At 38.7% G+C, this 22,696-nt stretch overlaps 1 protein-coding gene across 1 annotated transcript in view; it reads left to right on the forward strand.

The window, feature by feature from the left end:
- Positions 1-22,696, forward strand: part of LOC107553432 (hemicentin-1-like) — a 90,705-nt gene that overhangs the window by 62,291 nt on the left and 5,718 nt on the right. Inside the window, exons 44-96 of the mRNA XM_016235621.1 lie at positions 20-175; positions 476-751; positions 2,517-2,684; positions 3,678-3,791; positions 3,976-4,062; positions 4,154-4,345; positions 4,423-4,596; positions 4,689-4,802; positions 4,909-5,054; positions 5,151-5,301; positions 5,628-5,810; positions 5,948-6,061; positions 6,180-6,367; positions 6,552-6,648; positions 6,758-6,919; positions 7,027-7,140; positions 7,292-7,494; positions 7,642-7,723; positions 7,965-8,096; positions 8,178-8,327; positions 8,416-8,575; positions 8,707-8,831; positions 8,918-9,101; positions 9,736-9,833; positions 9,983-10,261; positions 10,341-10,537; positions 10,718-10,799; positions 10,891-11,027; positions 11,266-11,407; positions 11,513-11,657; positions 11,746-11,873; positions 12,106-12,262; positions 12,433-12,554; positions 12,637-12,801; positions 13,076-13,183; positions 13,365-13,502; positions 14,173-14,307; positions 14,392-14,661; positions 14,933-15,123; positions 15,211-15,424; positions 15,542-15,676; positions 15,777-15,967; positions 16,669-16,750; positions 16,901-17,170; positions 17,271-17,441; positions 18,603-18,773; positions 18,853-19,023; positions 19,245-19,415; positions 20,413-20,583; positions 21,363-21,533; positions 21,885-22,031; positions 22,243-22,380; positions 22,466-22,587. Coding sequence (XP_016091107.1) covers positions 20-175; positions 476-751; positions 2,517-2,684; positions 3,678-3,791; positions 3,976-4,062; positions 4,154-4,345; positions 4,423-4,596; positions 4,689-4,802; positions 4,909-5,054; positions 5,151-5,301; positions 5,628-5,810; positions 5,948-6,061; positions 6,180-6,367; positions 6,552-6,648; positions 6,758-6,919; positions 7,027-7,140; positions 7,292-7,494; positions 7,642-7,723; positions 7,965-8,096; positions 8,178-8,327; positions 8,416-8,575; positions 8,707-8,831; positions 8,918-9,101; positions 9,736-9,833; positions 9,983-10,261; positions 10,341-10,537; positions 10,718-10,799; positions 10,891-11,027; positions 11,266-11,407; positions 11,513-11,657; positions 11,746-11,873; positions 12,106-12,262; positions 12,433-12,554; positions 12,637-12,801; positions 13,076-13,183; positions 13,365-13,502; positions 14,173-14,307; positions 14,392-14,661; positions 14,933-15,123; positions 15,211-15,424; positions 15,542-15,676; positions 15,777-15,967; positions 16,669-16,750; positions 16,901-17,170; positions 17,271-17,441; positions 18,603-18,773; positions 18,853-19,023; positions 19,245-19,415; positions 20,413-20,583; positions 21,363-21,533; positions 21,885-22,031; positions 22,243-22,380; positions 22,466-22,587 — 8,291 coding nt within the window. The remainder of the gene's footprint in view (positions 1-19; positions 176-475; positions 752-2,516; positions 2,685-3,677; positions 3,792-3,975; positions 4,063-4,153; positions 4,346-4,422; positions 4,597-4,688; positions 4,803-4,908; positions 5,055-5,150; positions 5,302-5,627; positions 5,811-5,947; positions 6,062-6,179; positions 6,368-6,551; positions 6,649-6,757; positions 6,920-7,026; positions 7,141-7,291; positions 7,495-7,641; positions 7,724-7,964; positions 8,097-8,177; positions 8,328-8,415; positions 8,576-8,706; positions 8,832-8,917; positions 9,102-9,735; positions 9,834-9,982; positions 10,262-10,340; positions 10,538-10,717; positions 10,800-10,890; positions 11,028-11,265; positions 11,408-11,512; positions 11,658-11,745; positions 11,874-12,105; positions 12,263-12,432; positions 12,555-12,636; positions 12,802-13,075; positions 13,184-13,364; positions 13,503-14,172; positions 14,308-14,391; positions 14,662-14,932; positions 15,124-15,210; positions 15,425-15,541; positions 15,677-15,776; positions 15,968-16,668; positions 16,751-16,900; positions 17,171-17,270; positions 17,442-18,602; positions 18,774-18,852; positions 19,024-19,244; positions 19,416-20,412; positions 20,584-21,362; positions 21,534-21,884; positions 22,032-22,242; positions 22,381-22,465; positions 22,588-22,696) is intronic.

Below are 22,696 nucleotides of genomic sequence, written 5' to 3' on the forward strand. Positions count from 1 at the left end.
TATTTTGTGTGTGTCTCAGGATCAGAGCTAAAGGGAGACTCTCGTGTGCGTGTTCTCTCTGGTGGGCGTCAGCTGCAGATTTCCATTGTTGAGAAGGCAGATGCTTCCTCTTACACCTGTCTGGCCTCCAGTACAGCTGGCAGTGCAATGAAAGAGTACAATCTGCAAGTTTATGGTACATTTTTCTCTCTCACATTATTCATAACAGGCACTCAAACTAGAAATGAAAGATAAATAGATATCGTTATGGAAAAGTAAATCCACAAAATCAATATTAAACTTTTGAGTAATTTTAGATATACACAATCTGCATATTCTGCATGTGTGTGTATGAATTAGGGGCACAATTTAATCTACTATACATATATAAGCACTCATAAGGCTTGTAGGGTTTTCAGTTTCTGCTGTCTCACAATATAAAAGACACACCACATAGTCTTCACAAGCGTTTTACATTTTTCTTTACTCCAAACAGTTCGTCCCTCCATCAGCTCCTCAGTTCAGAATGAGGAGACAGTGACGCGAGGTGGAGATATGACTCTGCAGTGTGAGGCAGACGGGGTCCCCAGACCTGCCATTTCATGGATGAAAGATGGTAGACCCCTGAGCACTGGCCGCAGGGCTCAAATACTTAACGAGGGCAGACTTTTACGCATCCAGGATGCTCAAGTGGCCGACACCGGTCGATACACCTGTATTGCTGTCAATGTGGCAGGACAAGCTGACAAGAAATATGATGTCAGTGTTCACGGTGAGAAAAACAGTCAAAGTTTGTATAGTTTTTCTGAGCCAACAGTATCATCAAATAGAGTTTTTCTAAAAACTCTTCTCAATTTCCACTGGTCTTCTTAATCACTAACTTTTTAGTGATTCATGCCTATTATTTTATCATTTTAATTATTTTTGATTAATTAATTTTAATTTATTTTTTAATGTTACATCAATTCTTTTATAACTATTGTTCAAAATACTATAGGGGTGTAATGGTACACAAATATGACGGTTCAGTATGTACCTTGGTTTTGACATCACGGTTAAGTATGGTTTTGGTACAGCAGGAGGAAAAACCTAAACATAAAATTGCTTCTTTTTTATTAAACAGTGGTTTACTGAACAAATAGCTCTTTCTTTAAATAAAGAGAATTATAATAAAACATTTCCTAGGGATAAAAATCTACCTCAGCTTCTGCTCTAAACTATAGAGAGCCCTTTTACATTACTATAAGGTTACAATTAACAGCAGAGCCCAAACTTAATTCAATTACTATTTATTTTTAAATATAATAACACTCAACTTAAAATTGTATGCAAACATGTAATTGCACATAAAGTTTTTTTTAATTAACTTTTAAATTATAAAATTTCTATTTGTTGTTGAAATATATTCATTTGCATAGTGTCATAACTTGTTTCATATCCGTCCTTCGGATGAGACGTTAAACCGAGGTCCTGACTCTCATTAAAAATCCCAGGATGTCCTTCGAAAAAGACTAGGGGTGTATCCTGGCCAAATTTGCCCATTGGCCTCTGTCCATCATCATGGGCTCCTAATCATCCCCATACACTGATTGGCTTCATCACTGTCTCCTCTCCACCAATAAGCTAGTGTGTGGTTGGCATTCTGGCGCAATATGGCTGCCGTCGCATCATCCAGGTGGATGCTGCACACTGGTGGTGGATGAGAAGATTCCCCCCTTCTATGTAAAGCGCTTTGAGTACCAAGAAAAAGTGCTATATAAATGTAAGGAACTATTATTATTAATTATAATTATTATTATAACAGATTTATTTAAACATACATTAAATAATTAAGACATCACTAACAGATAAAGTAAAATAAAAGGAGTATGTAGTCTAATATTTCGTGAAATGCTTTTCTCTAGACTTAATTTCTCTAGCAAACAAATGAGCTGTGGACACTGATGACTTGCCTGAGGTAAATGAAATGCTACATTACATTTTGTTTACAAGCTGTTTTATTGCTGTCTTTCTGCAGTTGAAACACTGATTGAGCGATTACATGAGGCATGAGATGTTCATTCATGTTTATTTCACATTAAAATTAATAGTAAAGAGGAAGCAGTGATATGGCAGCTCAGTTGAACTGTCATTCGAGCTGAGGTGTTTATTTATACAGCAGTCTGTCACGCCACATCAAAAGAGCATCAAAACAGCATTTATTGTTTGAATTTCGAGAAAAAATGGACGTCATTTGAAAGATGAGACTTTGTTTCTCATCAAAAGTAACAATATATAAAACTGGAAGTTTCCAATGAAGTTCCACTCATGCAGTGGTTAAAACGATGCTGTATTTGTTCAGTGCACATGCAAACCAAACCCGAGAGACCTGTACCAAATATACGATTCGGTACGAATATTTGTACTGTTACACCCCTATAATACTAGCAAAATTCACTCTTCAGATCACTATTCAAGTAATACTACTTATTCAGTATGTATAGTGATTTTCTTTGTCCTTCACATACATTCACATTTAATGTGTATCATCTCTTCAGTTCCTCCCACCATCATCGGACAAACACAGGTGCCTGAGAATGTGAGTGTTGTTGTGAAGAACCCAGTTGTTCTCACTTGCGAAGCTTCTGGAATGCCACCACCATCCATCACCTGGCTCAAAGACGGCCAGCCGATCAGCACGTCTAGCTCTGTTTGGGTCATCTCAGGTATCAACTTCTTCTTCAATGAATGCATTTGTCTTGATCCAAAATGTCTATACCACTCAGTCTAGGTAAAGAGCCCAGTACCAGTTAAAGGATTAGGTTAACCAGGTGTAATAACTCAAGTTGGTGCAACAAAATAGCTTCAGTAAGCAGCCAAATGCCACAGATCAGTGCTTAACTGAAAAGAAAAAACAGCTAGACAGATGTTCTTGTATTTGAACATGCAAAGACTCTCCATTAAGGGCTTCCAGTGTAAACAGAGACTGATCCTCTGCCGGCAGCAAGTATGAGGTACATCCATCATTGTAACCTCAGACATTGTAATCCACCAGAGGTCACCTGAGCAAAATGAACCACATTGTAAATGAATCTGTGCTGAGCTATTCTAAGACTGTCCATCTGCATGCCAGAGTCAAGACATGAAGCTGGACAGAAAACAGGACCAAAATATGTAGGATAGGCACATTATTGATCACATATTCCCAAGTGTTGCTAGTCTTATTGCCTATATAGAAAAGCTCATCCACAGATACTATATATCATTTCTGGCTGACCACAAACTCTTTTCCTCATTATAAGAAAATGAGACACCAGGGAAGGAAAGAGAAATGCGTATTTGTTCAGGTGATCAGCTTAGCTCTCTCCTAGGGAGTGATAATTACTAGTTTAAAAAGTGAAAATGGGGGGTTTGACTTGTGTTGATGGGTTCAGCTCTGTTTGAATAGCTGTTAACTTAAGGTCTCTCGTTTCATACCAAACAATAGGGACATTTATGAAGCCTGTTTTTTTCTGAGACAAATTGAAACGCTGAGCTTGCTCACTCATTCGTTTTGCAGATGCATCTCTCCTCTGAGTAAATCTCACACTCTTGATTTATAGCTGATTAAGTAATTCTCTAAGAGCAGTATATGCGGCCTATCCTTTTAACTCAGTGTGCAGAAATCATTCCCTCGTTCAGCCACCTGTGAGTCTGATATATGTCTGTAATTGTCTCAGGTGGACGAGGCCTGCGTTTGATGCATGCCGCAAGTGAGGATGCTGGGAGATACATCTGCATCGTGTCCAACTCTGCAGGAGAGGAGCGAAAGAATTTTGACCTAAACGTCCTGGGTAACGCAGCACTATACATGGGACAGTTTCAAAAATTTAGTTATTTTGTGTTCATGAATGAACACAGCTTTTATGAATTTCAAAGCCTAATTACAGTTGCCATAAATAAACATATTGATTTACTAATAGTGTGTCACTTAATATTATCTTAAATCTCACTTCATCTTTATTCTGTCAACCTCAGTGCCACCTAGCATTGTAAATGAAGGCACAGTGGAGGATGTGAAAGTGAAGGAAAGACAGAGCATCATTTTGGCCTGTGAGGTCACTGGTAAGTGACACAAACCACAAGATTACTTTGCTTATCTAGATTTTGTGTTGATCTCTTTCCTCCTGATAACCAATTTTTTTGGGTGGTCTAGGTAATCCAGTGCCGGAGATTACATGGTTGAAGGATGGGCAAGCGCTGACTAGTGACTCAAGGCTGCAGGTGATGTCAAATGGGCGTTTCCTGCAGATCAGTGGATCACAGGTTGCCGACACAGGCAGGTATAGCTGCATGGCCTCTAACAGAGCTGGAGACAGGAGCAGACACTTCAACCTCAATGTGTTAGGTATGTTTGGGCAGGAGGTATTACGATGTCTTTTTGTGGTCTCTTGTGTGTGGACTTATTTATGTTTCTGTCACCAGTTTCTCCCACCATTGCTGGTTCTGGTCCAGAAGGTTCAGCTGAAGAGGTTACTGTGACACTGAATAGTCCTACCTCTCTTGTTTGCGAAGCCCAGTCGTACCCCCCTGCCATCATCACCTGGCTCAAAGACGGCACAACCTTTGAATCCAGGCGCAACGTCAGGGTACTTCCAGGTCAGATCTCAACACTTAAATTGAACTTTGGCAAAATAAATAGTTAATTCTAAATAAATAAATTTACAGCTTAACTATGTGTCTTGTGACAGGGGGTCGCACTTTACAGATCTTGAATGCTAAGGAAGAGGATGCTGGGAGATACACATGTGTGGCGACTAATGAGGCTGGAGAGACACTCAAAAACTATGAGGTCAAAGTTTTCAGTACGTATGAGAGCTGATCTACATTGGGACCTTTTTTGCGTAGAGCAATATAACACTTTTTGTGTCAGTTATCTGTAACCTATTTATATATGTTCCTTTCCTGCAGTCCCTCCAGTTATCAATAAAAATGACATCCCAGGAGAGAGTCTGTCTCCTAAAGAGGTGAAAATAAAAGTTAACAACACCCTTACACTGGAGTGTGAGGCTCAGGCTATTCCAGCACCTACGCTGATGTGGTACAAGGACGGCCAGGTGAAAAACATGTACAGTATATAAAAAAACCATGCTGTTTTTAACTCTTATGGGAATATTGAGTTTTCACTATACTCTGTTTCTCTCTCTCTGCAGATCTTGAAAGCAGACGGTCACCTCACTATCACAGCGAATGGTCGTATCGTTCAGATTAAACACACTCAGGTGTCCGATACAGGTCGTTACACCTGTGTAGCCACCAACATCGCTGGAGAGGATGAGAAGGACTTTGATGTAAATATACAAGGTGAACAGGGTTTTCAAGTTCAGAATGCAGAATTAAATAATCTACATACACACCACCATCCAAATACATTTATATATACACTCTCCCATTCAAAAGTGTGGGGCCTTTTTTATAAGAAGTTTGTGTGGGTATGTACAATAAGACAAAAAAAGTTGTGAAGCACCAATTTTAGGGAGCATGTCTCCCCCTAGTGGCTGCTTTATATATATATATTATCATCTGGATCTCATTTTCAGCTTGTTTTAAACCTTTTATCTGTGGATTTTGTACTGTAATCTTCAGGCTTTATCCCTGTCTATAACAGTAAAATCCTGTCTTTTTCTCAGTGCCCCCTTGTTTCCGAGGCTTTGGAGACTCTGACACTGGTAATAATGGAGACGTGAAGGATGTGATACTAAATAATCCCATCTCCCTATACTGTGAGACCAATGCTGTCCCCCCTCCCGTTCTTACCTGGTACAAAGATGGACACCTGCTGACCTCTAGTGATAAAGTACTCATCCTGCCTGGTGAGTGGCTAAATAGCAACATTTTGATTATATAGCATGGCAAAATAGTTTGTTTAATATATTGATGCATTGATACTATATGTTGCATATGAGTGTATAAGAATTTAATATGTTTTTGTGCTGTATTTCTTAAACAGGCGGAAGAGTCCTCCAGATCCCTCGAGCCCAAGCAGAGGATTCTGGCAGATACACTTGTGTGGCTGTGAATGAGGCTGGAGAAGACTCAATCCAGTATGACGTTAGAGTGTTGAGTGAGTTCAATATGATTATTAACCTTTCTTTCTTAAATGCTAAACATTACAACAGCTAAAACTATTGTGCATGTTTACATATGTGTGTCTTTTTGTCTGTGTTCTTGGATTTTGTTAGTACCGCCCTCGATTCATGGAGATGATGGTGACCTGCATGATGAGATCACAGTGCTGGTGAACAAGACCACATTACTGGAGTGTCAAGTGGATGGGAGTCCCACACCTAAAATCAGCTGGATCAAAGACAGTCAACCCCTTATCCCAGACAACACACACAGACTTCTGTCCAATGGTAGGACACTGCAGGTGAGAGAAAATCAACTGTGATGCAACAGTGACAGTTGCATCATCATTATTATATTTGTGCGCACACACACGTGTGTGTGTTTGTGTTATTAATATTAATATTTATGTATGTTAGGATTTTTTAATGGCTTTATTTTAGCATATATATTAACTGATATGTTTTTTGTGTGTGTTTGTGTTACAGATTTTAAATGCACAGGTGACAGATACAGGACGTTATGTGTGTGTGGCTCAAAACTTAGCTGGAACAGCAGAGAAGTCCTTCAGTCTTCATGTGTATGGTGAGTCTATCTTTAAATAAAACCTGTGTCATGGCTCTGTTCAGCAGTAAACTGCAACCTAGTAGTTTACTTTTTATCCAATAATTGCTGATATCCTGTTTGTTGTCAGTTTCTCCCTCCATTGTGGGCATCAGAGAGGAGAATGTGACAGTGGTGGTGAATAACATCATATCTCTAAACTGTGAGGCTGCTGGATTGCCGCCTCCCACCCTCAGCTGGTTCAAAGATAGGAAACCCATACAGGCCAGCTCCAACGCACTCATAATGCCTGGTACACATGCAAACAAATATGCTTACTCACACATTATAGAAGGACTACATAGTGTAGCCAGAATAAATTAATTGCCACATCATGCCACTCTCATTCTCTGTCTCTAGGTGGTCGTATTCTACAGATCCTGAAAGCAAAGATGTCTGACGGTGGGAAATACAGCTGTGTGGCCATCAACCAAGCTGGAGAAGCCCAGAAACTCATTTATCTTACAGTATATGGCAAGTAAAGCATGTCTCTGCAAAACTTTTCAAAGGTTAATAAAATACTTGTTGGAGTAAGGCATAGAAATTTTAATTTTAATATGACAAACTAAATATTTTAACATTTCTCAAAAGTCACTGATCTAAATTTCTGATGTGCATTTCCTAGTTCCTCCTAGTATCAGACACAGTAGTGGAGATCTTCCAGTGGTGTTAAATGTCCAGGTGGGCAAATCTGTTACTCTGGAGTGTGAATCTAATGCAGTGCCTCCTCCCATCATTACCTGGTACAAGAATGGACGTCACATCACTGAGACTGCCAACCTGCGCATACTGGCTGATGGACAAATGCTGGAACTGAGGGAAACAGAGGTGAGTGTGAGAAAATTAGCAGGTGTTAGTTTTAGCTTGGTGCTGAGTTTTGTACTCTATGTGCAAGTGCCACTTATACTTACTTCAAAAAATAAAGATACAAATATTTTTTTTCAAAAAGTATAAATGCCTCTTTCTCTCTGTCAGGTGTCAGATACGGGCCAGTATGTCTGTAAGGCCTCAAATGTAGCAGGTCAAGTGGACAAGAACTTCCATCTCAGCATCCATGGTGAGAAACAAAAAATGTATATTATAAATATTTTATAAATATTTCATATATTAATATAATAATAATTTTGTAACATTATACAAGTATTTACTGTTATTTTTGTAATTTGAATACATCCTTGCTGAATAAAAGAAAAAAAATCTTACTGACCCCAAACTTTTGAATGGTATCACACTTTGGCATTATGATTTTGTTTAGCCCACTACTGTTTATGTTAAGTCTCTCTGCAATCTGTGTGCAGTTCCCCCACGGCTGGACGGCCCAGCAGTGGAGCGTGTGGTGGAAACCATCAGTAATCCCGTCACTTTTGCCTGTGATGCTACAGGGATCCCTCCTCCCTCGCTCACCTGGTTAAAGAATGGCAGAGTGATTGGTGAGATAGACAATCTACAGAATTCTCAAGCTTTACATTTCTTTTAAAGTTAACTTATGCATGTTTTTATTCTCTTTCTAGAGAATTCAGAGTCTCTGGAGATGCATATCCTGTCCGGGGGCAGTAAGATGCAGATTGCCCGCTCACAGTTATCTGACAGTGGCACTTACACCTGTGTGGCATCCAATGTGGAGGGAAAGGCCCGCAAAAACTACCATCTTACAATACAAGGTACAAGAAAGCATTATTAAATATTAAATATAGTAGTTGTTGGGTTTTTTACTAGACCAAATTACCATCTGTTTTGTGTGTGAGCCAGTCCCACCAAACATCATAGGATCTGAGTTACCTAGTGAGATGAGTGTTCTGCTGAACGATAGCATCCAGCTGGTTTGCCGTGCTGAAGGAAATCCAACCCCTGAGATCCAGTGGCTGAAGGATGGAAAGACACTTAGCAGAACTGCTCAGATGAACATCAAGTGAGAGAAAATTTTTGTGTCATTATGCTATTAAACTATCCAGTGTGTTCTCTGCCTACTCATTTTCATAGTACTTTAGCATAATGAGAAAATACAAGTCATAAGTCCATCTTAAGTATTTTTTTTTCCAGAATCAGCCCTGATGGCAGCACACTGACTGTGACAGCTGTCCACACATCCAACAGTGGAAAATACACTTGTGTGGCCACCAATCAGGCCGGAGAGGAAGACCGTATATTCAACCTAAATGTCTATGGTGAGTTGTGTGAGTTGTTTCCAACATTTTTCATTATACAACTATAGTCTTCCCAGACATTTGATATCTGCATGTTTTGTTCCCAGTTCCTCCTCTGATCCAGGGGAACGGGCCTGCTGCCAAGGAACTGACCGCGGTGCTGGACAGCGCAATAAATATAGAGTGTGTAGCTAGTGGTTCTCCGCCTCCGCAGCTCAACTGGCTGAAGAACGGTCTGCCGCTTCCAGTGTCGTCTCAGATACGACTGCTGTCTGCTGGCCAAGTCCTCCGGTAAGAGATCTGACAGGTTTTAAACATGATGATCCCAGGGTGGGAAATTAATTTTTTCCCCCTCAGTCACACCTTGCTTAAATTTCTTAAGTTTGAGATGAAGGCTTACATTTTATAAGCCATTTTTATATCAAACATCGGAAGTTTTTCACTACAAATGTAATATTAAACCAATGTTATTTTAGTTTTATTTATTTAGTTTTATATTATTTATTCATAATTTAATTAACCTATATTTTTTTAATTTTCAGTTTTAATTTTAATTTTAGTTGTTTTAGTAATTAGTTATGTGCTTTTCAGTATTTGTTACATTTATTTAGCTGTATTTTTATTTAATAATTTATTTATTTTATTAGTTTTAGTCATTTTAGTACTTTAACTGAAACATAGTTATTTCAGTTAGTTGCCAAGGCAACATTTCTGTATTTTATTAATTAGTTTTTCACATAATGTCTGTATTTTATTTTATTTCAGTTAACGGACAATACTTAACTAAATAGTTTTAGTTACAATAACAACACTGAATTGCACACTTGCACAAAGTACTAAAACTGGTGTTAATAGCCCACCCTGAATAGAGCTGGTGATTCATAACACTAAATGCTTTTCATCTGATTTTAATTTTCGGTGTTAGCATTGCTCGTACACAGGTTTCAGATGGAGGTAGCTATACTTGTGTGGCCTCCAACAGAGCTGGAGTGGACAACAAACACTACAATTTACAGGTGTATGGTGAGTTAACCTGTTTGTATTTCCAAAGATCAAATTTAGGTGCATTTACAGTGAAAATGTTCATTTAAATGACAAGTCTGTCTGCTATTTCTAATATTTTACTGTTATGAAGTACTGAAGTCATTAATGAATTGTGCCATTTTTCTCAGTTCCTCCCAGTCTGGATGGAGCAGGCAGTACAGAAGAAGTAACATTTGTGAGGGGAAACACAGCCTCTCTCATCTGCATTGCAGATGGGACGCCTAGTCCGACTATTACTTGGTTGAAGAATGGTGCAGCAATGCCTAAAGATGCTCACCTGTTGCTCCTCAACCAAAACAGCACCCTACAGATTTTACATGCAAGGGTCAACCACACCGGACGCTACACCTGTACTGCACATAATCAGGCTGGAGACGCAAGCCGCCACTTCAGCCTCAAAGTATTGGGTGAGAGAATGTGCAACAAAACAAAATTATTAGACTGACTCCTTTCACAGACTCATTGACATCTATCCCTGTCTCTCAGACCCACCACGGATCAACGGCTCTGGTGTGCCTGCTGAGGTCTCTGTGGTTGTGAATCATGTCCTGGAGCTAGTTTGTGAGGCTGACGGCGTACCTTTACCCACACTGACCTGGCTGAAGGATGGGCGGCCGCTGCCTCAGACAGATAGTATACGGCTCCTCAGAGATGGAGAGGTGCTCAGAGTTGCTTCTGCTCAGGTAGGAACTAAAAATGTTGTGTCAAAATGGGCAGTAGCATTCCTATTCCTGTCTTGTCTTAATTGTTGCTCAGTGTGGCACAAGTGTTACAAATTCCTTAATCACATTGTGCTTCTTGAACATGTTATTTCCTATGTTTTACCTTCTTCTACTGACTTGCATGTTTACAAACACATGTAGGTGGAGAACACTGGAAGATACACATGTTTGGCCACCAGCCCTGCTGGAGATGATGATAAAGAGTTTCTTGTCAGAGTACATGGTGGGTCTTAAAAGCCATTAAAATAATTTCCATTGTTTCAAACTAAAATGTCACCTCACATAATTTGCTTAACAACAATCTTTTCCAACAGTTCCACCCAACATTGCTGGTGACAGAGGTGTGCAAGATGTGTCTGTCCTGCAAAACAGACAGGTGACTCTTGAATGTAAATCCGATGCAGTTCCACCTCCAAGCCTAACCTGGCTTAAAGATGGAGCACCTCTGAAGGTATTCAATGAAAACAACATTCAATATTAAAGCCTGGAGAAAGTTACAACACTTCTGATGTGACAGATGAGGTTTGAATTTCAAATAGCAGAAATGAAAACACCTCTATAATAAATTGCCTATATTCCAATATTGTGAAATATTACAATTTAAAATGTATATTTTCTGTGATAGCATAGTTGATTATAAAGCAGTTATATGCTTTCATGCTAATTAGTTTTTGCAATGCTTTCTCCAGATGTCTCCACGGGTACGTGTTTTGTCCAGCGGTCGTTACCTGCAGATCAACAATGCAGAGCTGGGAGATGGTGCCCAGTACACTTGCGTGGCCAGCAATGTTGCTGGAGAAACCAGACGTCACTTCAACCTTAGTGTCAATGGTGACCAGCAATTTCTACATATGTTAAGGCACCTGAGCAAGGAAAATATTGTGGGTTTATGTGTATGAGCATATGTATATGCTAAAATAAAAAATTTCTTTGCAGTCCCTCCTACAATAAAGGATGGTCCTCAGTCTGTGTCAGTTCATATCAATCAACCGGTGGTTCTGGAGTGTGTCGTGAATGGAGTACCCGCTCCGCGCATTACCTGGAGGAAGCATGGAGCCATCCTGGCAGGAAACAACCCCAGGTCAACACTCAGCAGCACAGATCACTTGAGAGCATTTCACAGCTCCCAGTTTTGTTCATGGCAAATAACAAACACCCTATACGTTTAGGTACAGGTTTGGTGAGGATGGTTCACTTCACATCCTCTCAGCACAGGTGACCGACATGGGACGCTACCTTTGCATGGCCACCAGCCAGGCAGGCACAGATCGTAAGAGAGTAGATCTGCAGGTTTATGGTGAGTCTTGAAATATATGCAGTGAACTCACTGAATCTTAAATATGTCTGTTGCTTTTCATGTACATTTACACATTAATGCATTTGAGAGATGTTTTTATCCATTGCATTCTAGGTATTCATGCTTATAAGTTCATGTGTTTGCATATCACTGTTTTTAAATATCTTGTTTATTAAATATCTTAGGAACCGTCCTTACATACAGTAAACACAAATGTTCTCCTTTACTCCAGTGCCACCCTCTATCACCGAGGGTCCCACTAGCATCACTGTGACAGTCAATGTCCAGACCACTCTATCCTGTGAGGCCACCGGCATCCCCAAACCCTCCGTTCGCTGGACCAAAAATGCTCAAGCCCTTAACACTGACCAGAACCAGAATATGTACAGGTTCAGCCAGGTTTCCTCCCTCTCCTCTTATCACTTCTCACTGTATCGCCAACCAAATGAGCATTACTCTTAGTTTGGGTCAGAGTAGGACCCTGATGCTTAATATCGCTCAGTAAGACACTTGAGATTCACGATTGCATCCAGTTAATCAGTTTGCAATCTGTCCTCAGGCTGTTGTCGTCAGGCTCTCTGGTTGTCATTGCACCCACAGTAGAGGACACAGCGCTGTACGAGTGTGTTGTATCCAATGAGGCAGGCCAGGAGAGCCGAGCCATTCAGCTGACTGTACATGGTGAATCCCTACTTCTGTATAGGACATCTGTGACATCTGTATGTGAATTTCAGGAGGTCTTATTGTTTATTTCCCTCTACAGTTCCTCCTTCTATTGCTGATGAGGCCACAGAGCTGGTGGTAAGCAAACTGTCCCCGGTGGTCATCGGCTGCACTGCCTCTGGAGTGCCTCATCCTGTCCTATACTGGAGCAAAGATGAATTGAGACTAGCTAAAGATGGAGAGGGCTATACGATATTACCGTCAGGTGAGCTACAGTGGGGCAAAAAAGTATTTAGTCAGCCACCAATTGTGCAAGTTCTCCCACTTAAAAAGATGAGAGAGGCCTGTAATTTTCATCATAGGTATACCTCAACTATGAGAGACAAAATGAGAAAAAAAATCCAGAAAATCACATTGTAGGATTTTTAAAGAATTAATTGGTAAATTCCTCGGTAAAATAAGTATTTGAACAGTGTAAAAACATATATCATTTGAAATTAATCTGAATGTTACATTTCTATTTCCTTGGTTTCTCTTAGGTCCTCTTCAGATCACAGCTGCAGATCTGAGTCACTCAGGCCGTTACTCTTGTGTGGCCAAGAATGCTGCAGGCACCGCCCACCGACATGTTCAGCTCACAGTACATGGTAAGAGATGTACAGAAACAATAAAACCCAACATGCTTCTAAAAGTGCCACTTAATGTTTTTTATTATTATTTGTGGCTAATAAGATTGCATATAACAAATTCCCATTTCTGGCTCCACATTTACTTTTTTCACTTTGTATTTTTTTACATTTAATAATTGTCTGTATTTATATTTTATAGAACCTCCGTTAATACAGTCACACCCCTCAACACTGGATGTAATTTTGAACAACCATGTGACCCTGCCCTGCAGAGCAACAGGCTCCCCTCACCCAACTATCACCTGGCAGAAAGAGGGCATCAACATCTTTACCGCAGGTGAGAACAAAAGCTGTGCCACTGTGGGCATAATTAGCAAGCTTTTCATCTCTTTACAGTAGCATTTAATTACTAAATTTAATTAAATAATAATGTATTATTTAAATTAACATTTAATTAATGCATATAGTTAATTCTTAATCTACCTAATTATATATAGTTATATTGTATTACATACATAACATTCAAAAGTTTGGGTTCAGTAAGATTTTTTGTAATGTTTTTAAAAGTCAAAATACAATTAAAAACTGTTTTCTATTTTGATATATTTTAAAATATAATTTATTCCTGTGATGAAAAAGCTAAATCATCAGCAGCCATTACTCCAATATTTAGTGCCATATTATCCCTCTAAAAAAAGTTCTTTATTATTGATGTTGAAAATAGTTGTGCTGCGTGCTTAATATTTTTGTGTGTGACTTTGTTTGTGATTATTGGATGAATAGAAAGTTCAAAATAACAGCATTAATTTGAAGAAAAATAACATTGGAAAAAATCTTTACTGTAACTTTTGATCAATTTAATGCATCCCTGAGGAATAAAATTAATAATTTCTATTAAAAAATCATACTGACCACCAAACTTTTGAATTGTAATTTAATTACTATTAAAAATGTAATGTTTAATTATTAAATTATTAATTTAATTACTTTATTCCTTTTATCATCAGGAGGTGATTTTACGGTGCTCCCCAATGGCGGCCTGCAGATCTCTAAAGCCAGAGTGGAGGATTCTGGAACCTACATGTGTGTGGCTCAGAATCCAGCAGGCACTGCACTGGGGAAAACCAAACTCAGAGTGCAGGGTGAGACACACATTGGCTGTGATGAAATTAAGATGTCTGTGGGAAGTGGTCTATGAAGTGTTTTAAATTTCACTTTTCTTGTAGTGCCCCCTGTCATAACATCTGACATCAAGGTGTACACTGTGGCACTAGATGCATCTGTAACTCTGCAGTGCCACTCAGAGGGTTTCCCCACTCCCTCTATCACCTGGTACAAGAACGGGCAGCTGCTGAGTGAGTCTGTGCGGCAGCGAGTCCTCAGCACAGGGCCGCTGCAAATCGCCTTTGCCCAAGCTGGACATACAGGCAGATACACCTGCACTGCTGCTAATGTGGCTGGAACCACCAGTCTGGAGATGAGCCTCACTGTACAGAGTGAGTCAAGAGGATAGATGGATTTATTGCAAAAACTGAGATAATTTAATATAACTGATTGATAAAATTGATTAATTAATTTACCATCTGGTAGAATATTTATAATAATAATAATAATAAGCAATGTAATACTAGTCGAATGTTGGTAAACCAGCTTTTAAATTATTTTGTAATAATTATTTTATTTATGCGATTAATAATCAAATAATAAATAAATAAAATAAGCTATACAGGTCTAATACATACATTTTTTTCTTCTTCTCTACCTCAGTACCTCCCTCCATCCGTGAAGGAAAATCAGAGGTGTCTGTGGTGGAGAACACCCAAGCTTTGCTTACCTGCGTGGCAGACGGAGTCCCACAGCCCATCATCACCTGGGAGAAAGATGACATTGCACTTTCTGACACCACCGGAGAATACACAATCCTGCCCACGGGAGAGCTGCTCATAGACTCTGCACAGGTCAGAGTCCCAATCTTCAAACTGCTTATATTCAAAATGTGTACGTACTGTGACAGTTTTCTGAGGCATCTCTCTGTGTGTATATAGCCTGAAGATTCTGGGAGTTACACGTGTGTTGCCACCAACTCAGTTGGGCAGGACAGTCGTTCCATTGGTCTGTCCATCCACACACATCCAGCCTTCACTGAACTCCTGGGGGATGTGGCTCTCAACAAGGGAGAGCGCCTCCTGTTGACCTGCGGCGTCACAGGCATTCCTCCACCAAAGATCATGTGGGCGTTCAACAACAATATCATCCATGGTATAGATCATCCCTCTAACTGAGCCTACAAATACCCCCAGTTTGCATCCCCTGTAGTTCAGGACTATTACATAGACTGTTATGTGAAAATAAGGAAACTATTGTTTCTACCCACAGCCCAGTATGATCATGTTAATGGCCACAGCGAGTTGGTGATTGAGCGTGTGAGTAAAGATGACTCTGGCACTTATTCCTGCTTGGCTGAGAACAACGTGGGATCCATCAAATCTCTGGGATTTGTCTATGTTAAAGGTAAACATCTGCATTTCTATTATATGATGACTTTTTCTGCTTGTAAAATCAAAAGCAAGTGCAGTGTGAAAAACCTGAATCTCTTGTCCACTTTTTCCAGAACCACCAATAATAGACGGAGATGTTCATTCAAGTCGCATTGAGCCCCTAGGAGGGAATGCCATACTTAACTGTGAGGTACGAGGAGACCCTCTGCCCACCATCCAGTGGAGCAAAAAAGGCATCAATGTGCAAATAAGCAACCGAATCCGCCAGCTTGACAACGGATCTCTAGCCATCTACGGCACAGTGGTAAACAAACACAGCACACTGCAGTCACAGATACAGCTGCAAAATGGAAAAGCATATAAACTACACTGCATGATTTACCCCAATTTTTTTTTTTCCTCATGGCATGTTGTTCCAAAATAAACTATTTCTTTAACTCTTATCATATTTCAAAGCAAAGAGAAAGAGAGTCCATTACCTGCATTATTTTTTTTTGCTGTGTGTAATAATTGTAATTTAATAATTAAAAATAATTGTCAATTATTTTTACATTTTCTGCATATTTTTTTTACCACAAAATACTCAACTGCTTGCAACCTCTAACCAAAAAAAAGTATTATTTAATGTCTTAAATATCATGGTGAAAAAATGTAAAAAATAATGTAGGATATAGACTTTTGAAAATACCAAGCTATTATTTTTTACAATAAAACAAGAGTTATTATGGTCATAAAATTTTTGCCATCAATCCTCGGTACAAAATTCAATACAAAATTCCTTAATTCTTTGTATTTGCCCCATTTTAAAATTCATAAATAAAAAAATGTATGCATTTAAGCAGACACTTTTATCCAAAGCGACTTACAGTGCATACAGGCTATACATTATTTATCAGTATGTATGTCCCTGGGAATTGAACTCACGACCTTTGCACTGCTAACGCAATGCTCTACCACTGAGCCACAGGAACATTATGAATAAATAATGGGTTTGTATTGTTGTAGAGCGAAGATGCTGGAAATTACATGTGCGTGGCCACAAATGATGCAGGTGTGGTGGAAAGAACAGTCACACTGACCTTACAGCGTAAGTCTACAGTTCAAACAAAAAATTAAAACTTATCCTTTAAAGTTAGTCATCTGCAGTCAAATTCACAAAGAATACTCACACAGGCAATACAAACCCTAAAATAGCACTAGCTTGTGTTACTGTAATAACATCAGTGCTGTTCCACAGGTTCTCCAAGCATCACTGTAGAGCCAGTGGAGACGGTGGTTGACACCGGTTCCACAGTAGTGCTAAACTGCCAGGCAGAGGGAGAGCCTGCGCCTGTCATCGAGTGGTCCCGTCAGGGATGGCCAATGTTGGGCAATGAGCGCATCACCGTGCTGAATAACAGTTCTCTGCAGTTCAGTAGTGCTCAGAAAGAGGACACAGCTGAGTATGAGTGCGTGGCCCGAAATCTGTTAGGCTCCGTGCTGGTACGTGTGACCCTCACAGTGCGAGGTGAGCTAAACTGCACATTTACATTTTTTGTGAGTATTAAGACAATTATAATGCAGTCAGATGTGTTATAATGGTAGATTGAATTGTGTGTGTTTCGCAGTTCACGGAGGCTTCTCTGAATGGATGGAGTGGGGAGCCTGCAGTGTTTCCTGTGGCACAGGAGTGCAGAAGAGGCTGAGGCAGTGCAATAACCCATTTCCTGCGAATGGAGGACGCCACTGCATAGGTTCAGCAACAGAAACACGCAGCTGTCAAGGCAAACCTTGTCCAGGTAAAATAGATTGTCATCTGTTTTGCTCCTTTAAGCAGGGCTCTACATTGTGAGCATTTCACCTGTATTTGTGAGTAAGAATTTGTGAGTGAAAAATGTATTTGTATATTTTTATATTGCTAGCTATATATATATATATATATATATATATATATATTAGGGCTCTCAGTAGATTAAAATGTTTTATGTAATTAATTACATGATGTTTCAATTAATTAATCTAATTAATCGCAAAATAAATTAGACTGAATTACCCATAAAAGATTATTATTAAATGAGAAAGTATCAATTAGACATTACTAATTGTAACTTTAGGAAGAAATATTTTATTTCATTCAACATAAAATGTATTACACATAAACATTTAGGCTACAACGGCCTAACATAAACTATGGAATATAAAAAAAGATAATTTAAGAAACATCTCAGTATTTTTTGTTCATACAATGAAAGTCATCGGTAACCAAAACAGCTTTGTTACCAGGTCTTCAAAATACATTCTCTTATGTTCCACAAACGAAAGGTTTGAAACGACACAAGGGTGAGTAAATAATGACAGAATAAAATTTTTGGGGGGTGAACTATCCCTTTAATGCTTTTTTATTTTTATTATTATTCTTTTTTATTATTTATTTTTTTAATGAAAATTATACTCTAAATAAGATACTAAATCTGCCAGCAGGTGGCGGTAAATGTCTTTATGAGGGTTGTGGCTAGAAGGGATACAGCTCCGACCGGAAACCAACAATGAAATTAATTTTCTACCTATTAGATTGTGTTTTATTAACGTCTACCCCAACCCTAAACCTACCCCTTACAATAAGGAAAAAATAGTCATTGTTGTTGTACAGTGTGACAAAAATTACGCTGTATTGATGTGTGCATGCCCAGTAGCGCCATACTAGCCTTCTAGCCTTAACCCTTTATGAGTCATTCATTCGATTCAAACAGCTGATTCAATCAGGACTGAAGTAGACGGCTCTCTGTGAATTGACCTTTGAATCATTGGTTCACATGATTCTTTCAAAACGTGGATTCATTCAGAAACTGAACACCACTGTGTTGCTCGGAGACCCGCAACAATTCTTCTATGGCTTTAAAGGTTATATGTTCTCTGCAAAATTGTTTGTCATGTTTTCATCTATCTCTTTGTCCCTATAGTGGATGGTAATTGGTCTGAGTGGTCTTCCTGGGAAGAGTGCTCTCGTACCTGTGGTCAGGGTAACAGAACTAGGGTGCGGACTTGTAGTAATCCTCCTGCCCAGCATGGGGGCAGAGCATGTGAGGGCAAAGCAGTGGAGGCCATCATGTGTAGTATAAGGCCGTGCCCAGGTGAGTGGAGGAACATACCTTCTCCTGCTTATGCATGGACACATCTTGTCTTTATCAGTCTGACTGGCTTATCTGTCAGTGGCAGGGAACTGGGGTGCCTGGTTGCCTTGGAGCCCTTGTAGTGAAACATGTGGCAAAGGGATGCAGACTAGGCTGAGACTCTGCAACAACCCTCCACCCTCATTTGAAGGACCATCATGTGAAGGACCTGACACACAGACGCAAGTGTGCAGTGAGAGGAACTGCCCTGGTAAGCATCCTGGTCAAAGTAATAATAGATAAAGGTAAATAAATAAATGGTGACAGAATTCAATTTTTTGGCTGAACAGTATCTTCAATATTCTTCCCAAATTAGTCTTTCTTCTGAAAGATCTTGGTACTAGATTAACTTTATACACATCCATTATTTCATGATTAATCAAATCCAGGTTTAACAAGCATTAGCTAATCTTATCTTCCCTTCTTCAACAGTGGATGGCAAGTGGTCATCCTGGGTAAGTTGGGGGGCATGTAGTGTTTCTTGCGGAGGCGGTACTAGGCAAAGGACACGTATCTGTGCAAGGCCTGCCCCCCAGCATGGGGGACGGCAATGTGAGGGAAATGACATCCACATTGATTTCTGCAACAGTGAACCCTGTCCAAGTGAGTAAACACCAGTGTTGGGCTAGTTACTCAAAGAATGTAATATATTACTCATTACTAGTTACTGCTTTCAAAAGTAATATTGTTACTTTACTTATTACTTTCTGGCAACAGTAATTAGTTACACTACTAGTTACATTACTTTTTTTTCACGCTCCACAGAAGTTGTAACTGTGTATCTTCCACATAAAATTCTTAATATAGAATGTTACTAACAAGTATGTTGTTACTAACAACATATTTCTGCCTCATCATTTGACCAAAATCCACATTGGATCCCAGTCAGAAGTTATTACAAACACTCAATAGTGATTGATAGTGACATTCAAGTAGAAGTGTTGTATTAATTTCATTAATTGTCATGTGTAGCTTGAAGCTAATTGTAATTTTTCTGTTACTCATATACGATTATATTTCATTATGTATTTTATCAAATCACATAAGTTTGTAAGAGACTGTTTAATTTTCCAAAAAGATTTTTAATTATAGTAATATAATGTACCAAATGCTGATCAGAGGGATGTGGGTGGGATGTAATGCCAGAGTAAAGTAAAGCCACAACTTACACAACAGTGTTCAGATAATCTTTTTTCCTGACGAAATCAATATAATGCAATATTTCTATCTGCTGAATGTAAGCTTTTCCATATTCCAAGCTTGCCTGCTGCACTGGGGACATCACATGCATGTGCGAGTCATAGAAATTATGAAAATAAATTTAGGAATTATTTGATTGTTGGATTTTAAATCAGCAGGGTTGAAGCATCAAAAGTAACTAACTAAGCTGTTTTATTGATGGTAACTGTAATATTATTACTGATATCTTATTAGTGATTAGTTACACTGCTAGTTACTGCAAAAAGTAATATTATTACAGTAACTAAGTTACTAGTAACTAGTTACTGCCCAACACTGGTAAACACATTTCATATGTGGTAAACAAGCAGACCCATTGGTGTAATAATGAAAGCAAAGTACAAATAATTTCTCTTCATAGTTCATGGTAACTGGGGCCCATGGAACAGTTGGGGCAGTTGTAGCAGAACCTGCAACGGTGGTCAAATGCGTCGCTACAGAACATGTGACAATCCTCGACCAGCGAATGGAGGCAGAGCATGTACTGGATCAGACTCTCAAATCCAGAAGTGCAACACAGCCAACTGCCCTGGTATGGCACTCATACAAATACTACAGTTCAAAAGTATGAATTTGGGGAGAATTTGTAATAATATTTTGAAAGAAGTCTCTGATGATCTCATATGACTACATTTATTTGATTAAAAATACAGTAAAAAGTAATATTGTGACATAATATTATTGCAATTTAAAACATTATGTATACTATTTTATACTGTTTATAATATACTATTTTAAATATATTTTAAAATGTTTTAAAATATATAAAAATTATTCCTTGGATGGCGAAGCTGAATTTTTTAGCAGCCATTATTCCAGTCTTCCATGTCACATGATCCTTCAGAAATCACTCTAATATGCTGATTTGGTGCTTATTTCTTATTATTGCCAATGCTGGAAACAGTTGTGCTGCTTAATGTTTTTGTTGAAATAGTGATAAATTTTTTTCTGGATTCTTTCAGAAATATTTTGAAATATAAATAGAATTTTTCAAAAGAACCAAATTTTTTGAAACAGACATTTTTATAACAATGTATAAGTGTTTACTGTTACTTAATAAAAGTGAATAAAATTTAACTTCTCCAAAAAACATCTTACGTGCCCCAAAATTTTAACGGTAGTATATATTGTACAATACACAAACCCAAAGTTCCTACACATTAATAAATATACTAGAGATGCTACATGCAGTTCTTTTTAGGTTATGATTTACAAGATTATTTTAATTAGAACTTGAATGACATTTTCTGGATAAATTTTTACTGTAACTGCTTACACACGTTTCTGTGATCTGTGTATGTGTGTGTGAAGTTGATGGTAAGTGGAGTTCATGGGAGTCCTGGGGTGAATGTTCAGCATCCTGTGGAGGTGGAGAACGGACACGTGTTAGACTCTGTAACGATCCATCACCCAGCAACAACGGCCGCCCCTGCCCAGGAGACTCCACCCAGTTATCAAGATGTAATATACAGCCATGTCCAGGTACATTTACAACTATGTATGGTTGTTAATCAAGACGTACATCAAGAAATTTTGTCAAATAATTTTTGTATTATTTCTTAATTAACTTTTTTTTTTCTTTTTTCTTTTTTTTTTTTTACTTTTTTCAGTATTATTACTTTCAGAAAGATGATGACTCTTACCAATAAAATCAAATCAAATACAAAATAAACCCTTATCTTCTTAAGCATAGAGTACAATGAGTACAACTTGACGACACATTTTATACAACTTTCCCTAACCACTGGTTAATGTCTGACCTTGGTCTTAAGTTAACTGCACAAGATATAAGTGCAGATTGTCAAAATTTTTCCGCTTTTCTTTCTCTCTAAGGTGGCCCTCAGAAAGCCAGAGGAAGCATCATCGGGAACATTAATGATGTGGAGTTTGGCATTGCCATCCTCAATGCCACAATCTCCAACAGTCCCACTAGAGGGAGAGTTATACAGGCCACCATCACTAACATACCCAGGAGTCTTGGTCAGTCTCTGCTACTGAGTTTTTTTAATGAGCAGCAATGCATCATATTTTCTATTCCAAAATGTTATAAATGTACTGTATAGTATTAGTCAGTTTATTAATTATTTTGTTATGTGGCAGTGAGGCTGTAGTTCTAAGACTATTCATCAAGAAATTGAAAGAAAATGTTAATTTGAGGCTATGCTTATGTATATTCTGCTAAATCATCCAGGCCCTGCTATGAGGAAGTTGATCTCCATCCTGAACCCCATATACTGGACCACAGCACGGGAGCTGGGTGAAGCCGTCAATGGTTACACTCTCACAGATGGCATCTTCAGACGTGAGACTCAGGTGGAGTTTGCCACAGGTATGAGGCATCACATTGATGTATAGAGATCTTTAAAAACTTTTCCTCTTAAGTTTTCCTAATTTAATATGTGTTTTGACTATAGGAGAGATTCTCAGAATGACCCATGTGGCACGAGGGCTGGACTCAGATGGAGCACTTCTGCTGGACATTGTAGTAAACGGACACATCCTGCAACTGCCAACCAATGCAGACATCAGTCTTAAGGTAGAACCTCCATCAGTGAATTCATTGAATATTATACCTTTTTATACTTTGAAAATGTGATGTTACACAATATAAACTTTATCACATTAAAATATCCTTTTTAAACTCC

This window comes from Sinocyclocheilus grahami, unplaced genomic scaffold, assembly GCF_001515645.1.
Source record: "Sinocyclocheilus grahami isolate Dianchi unplaced genomic scaffold, SAMN03320097.WGS_v1.1 scaffold473.1, whole genome shotgun sequence".
Lineage (NCBI taxonomy): Eukaryota > Metazoa > Chordata > Actinopteri > Cypriniformes > Cyprinidae > Sinocyclocheilus > Sinocyclocheilus grahami.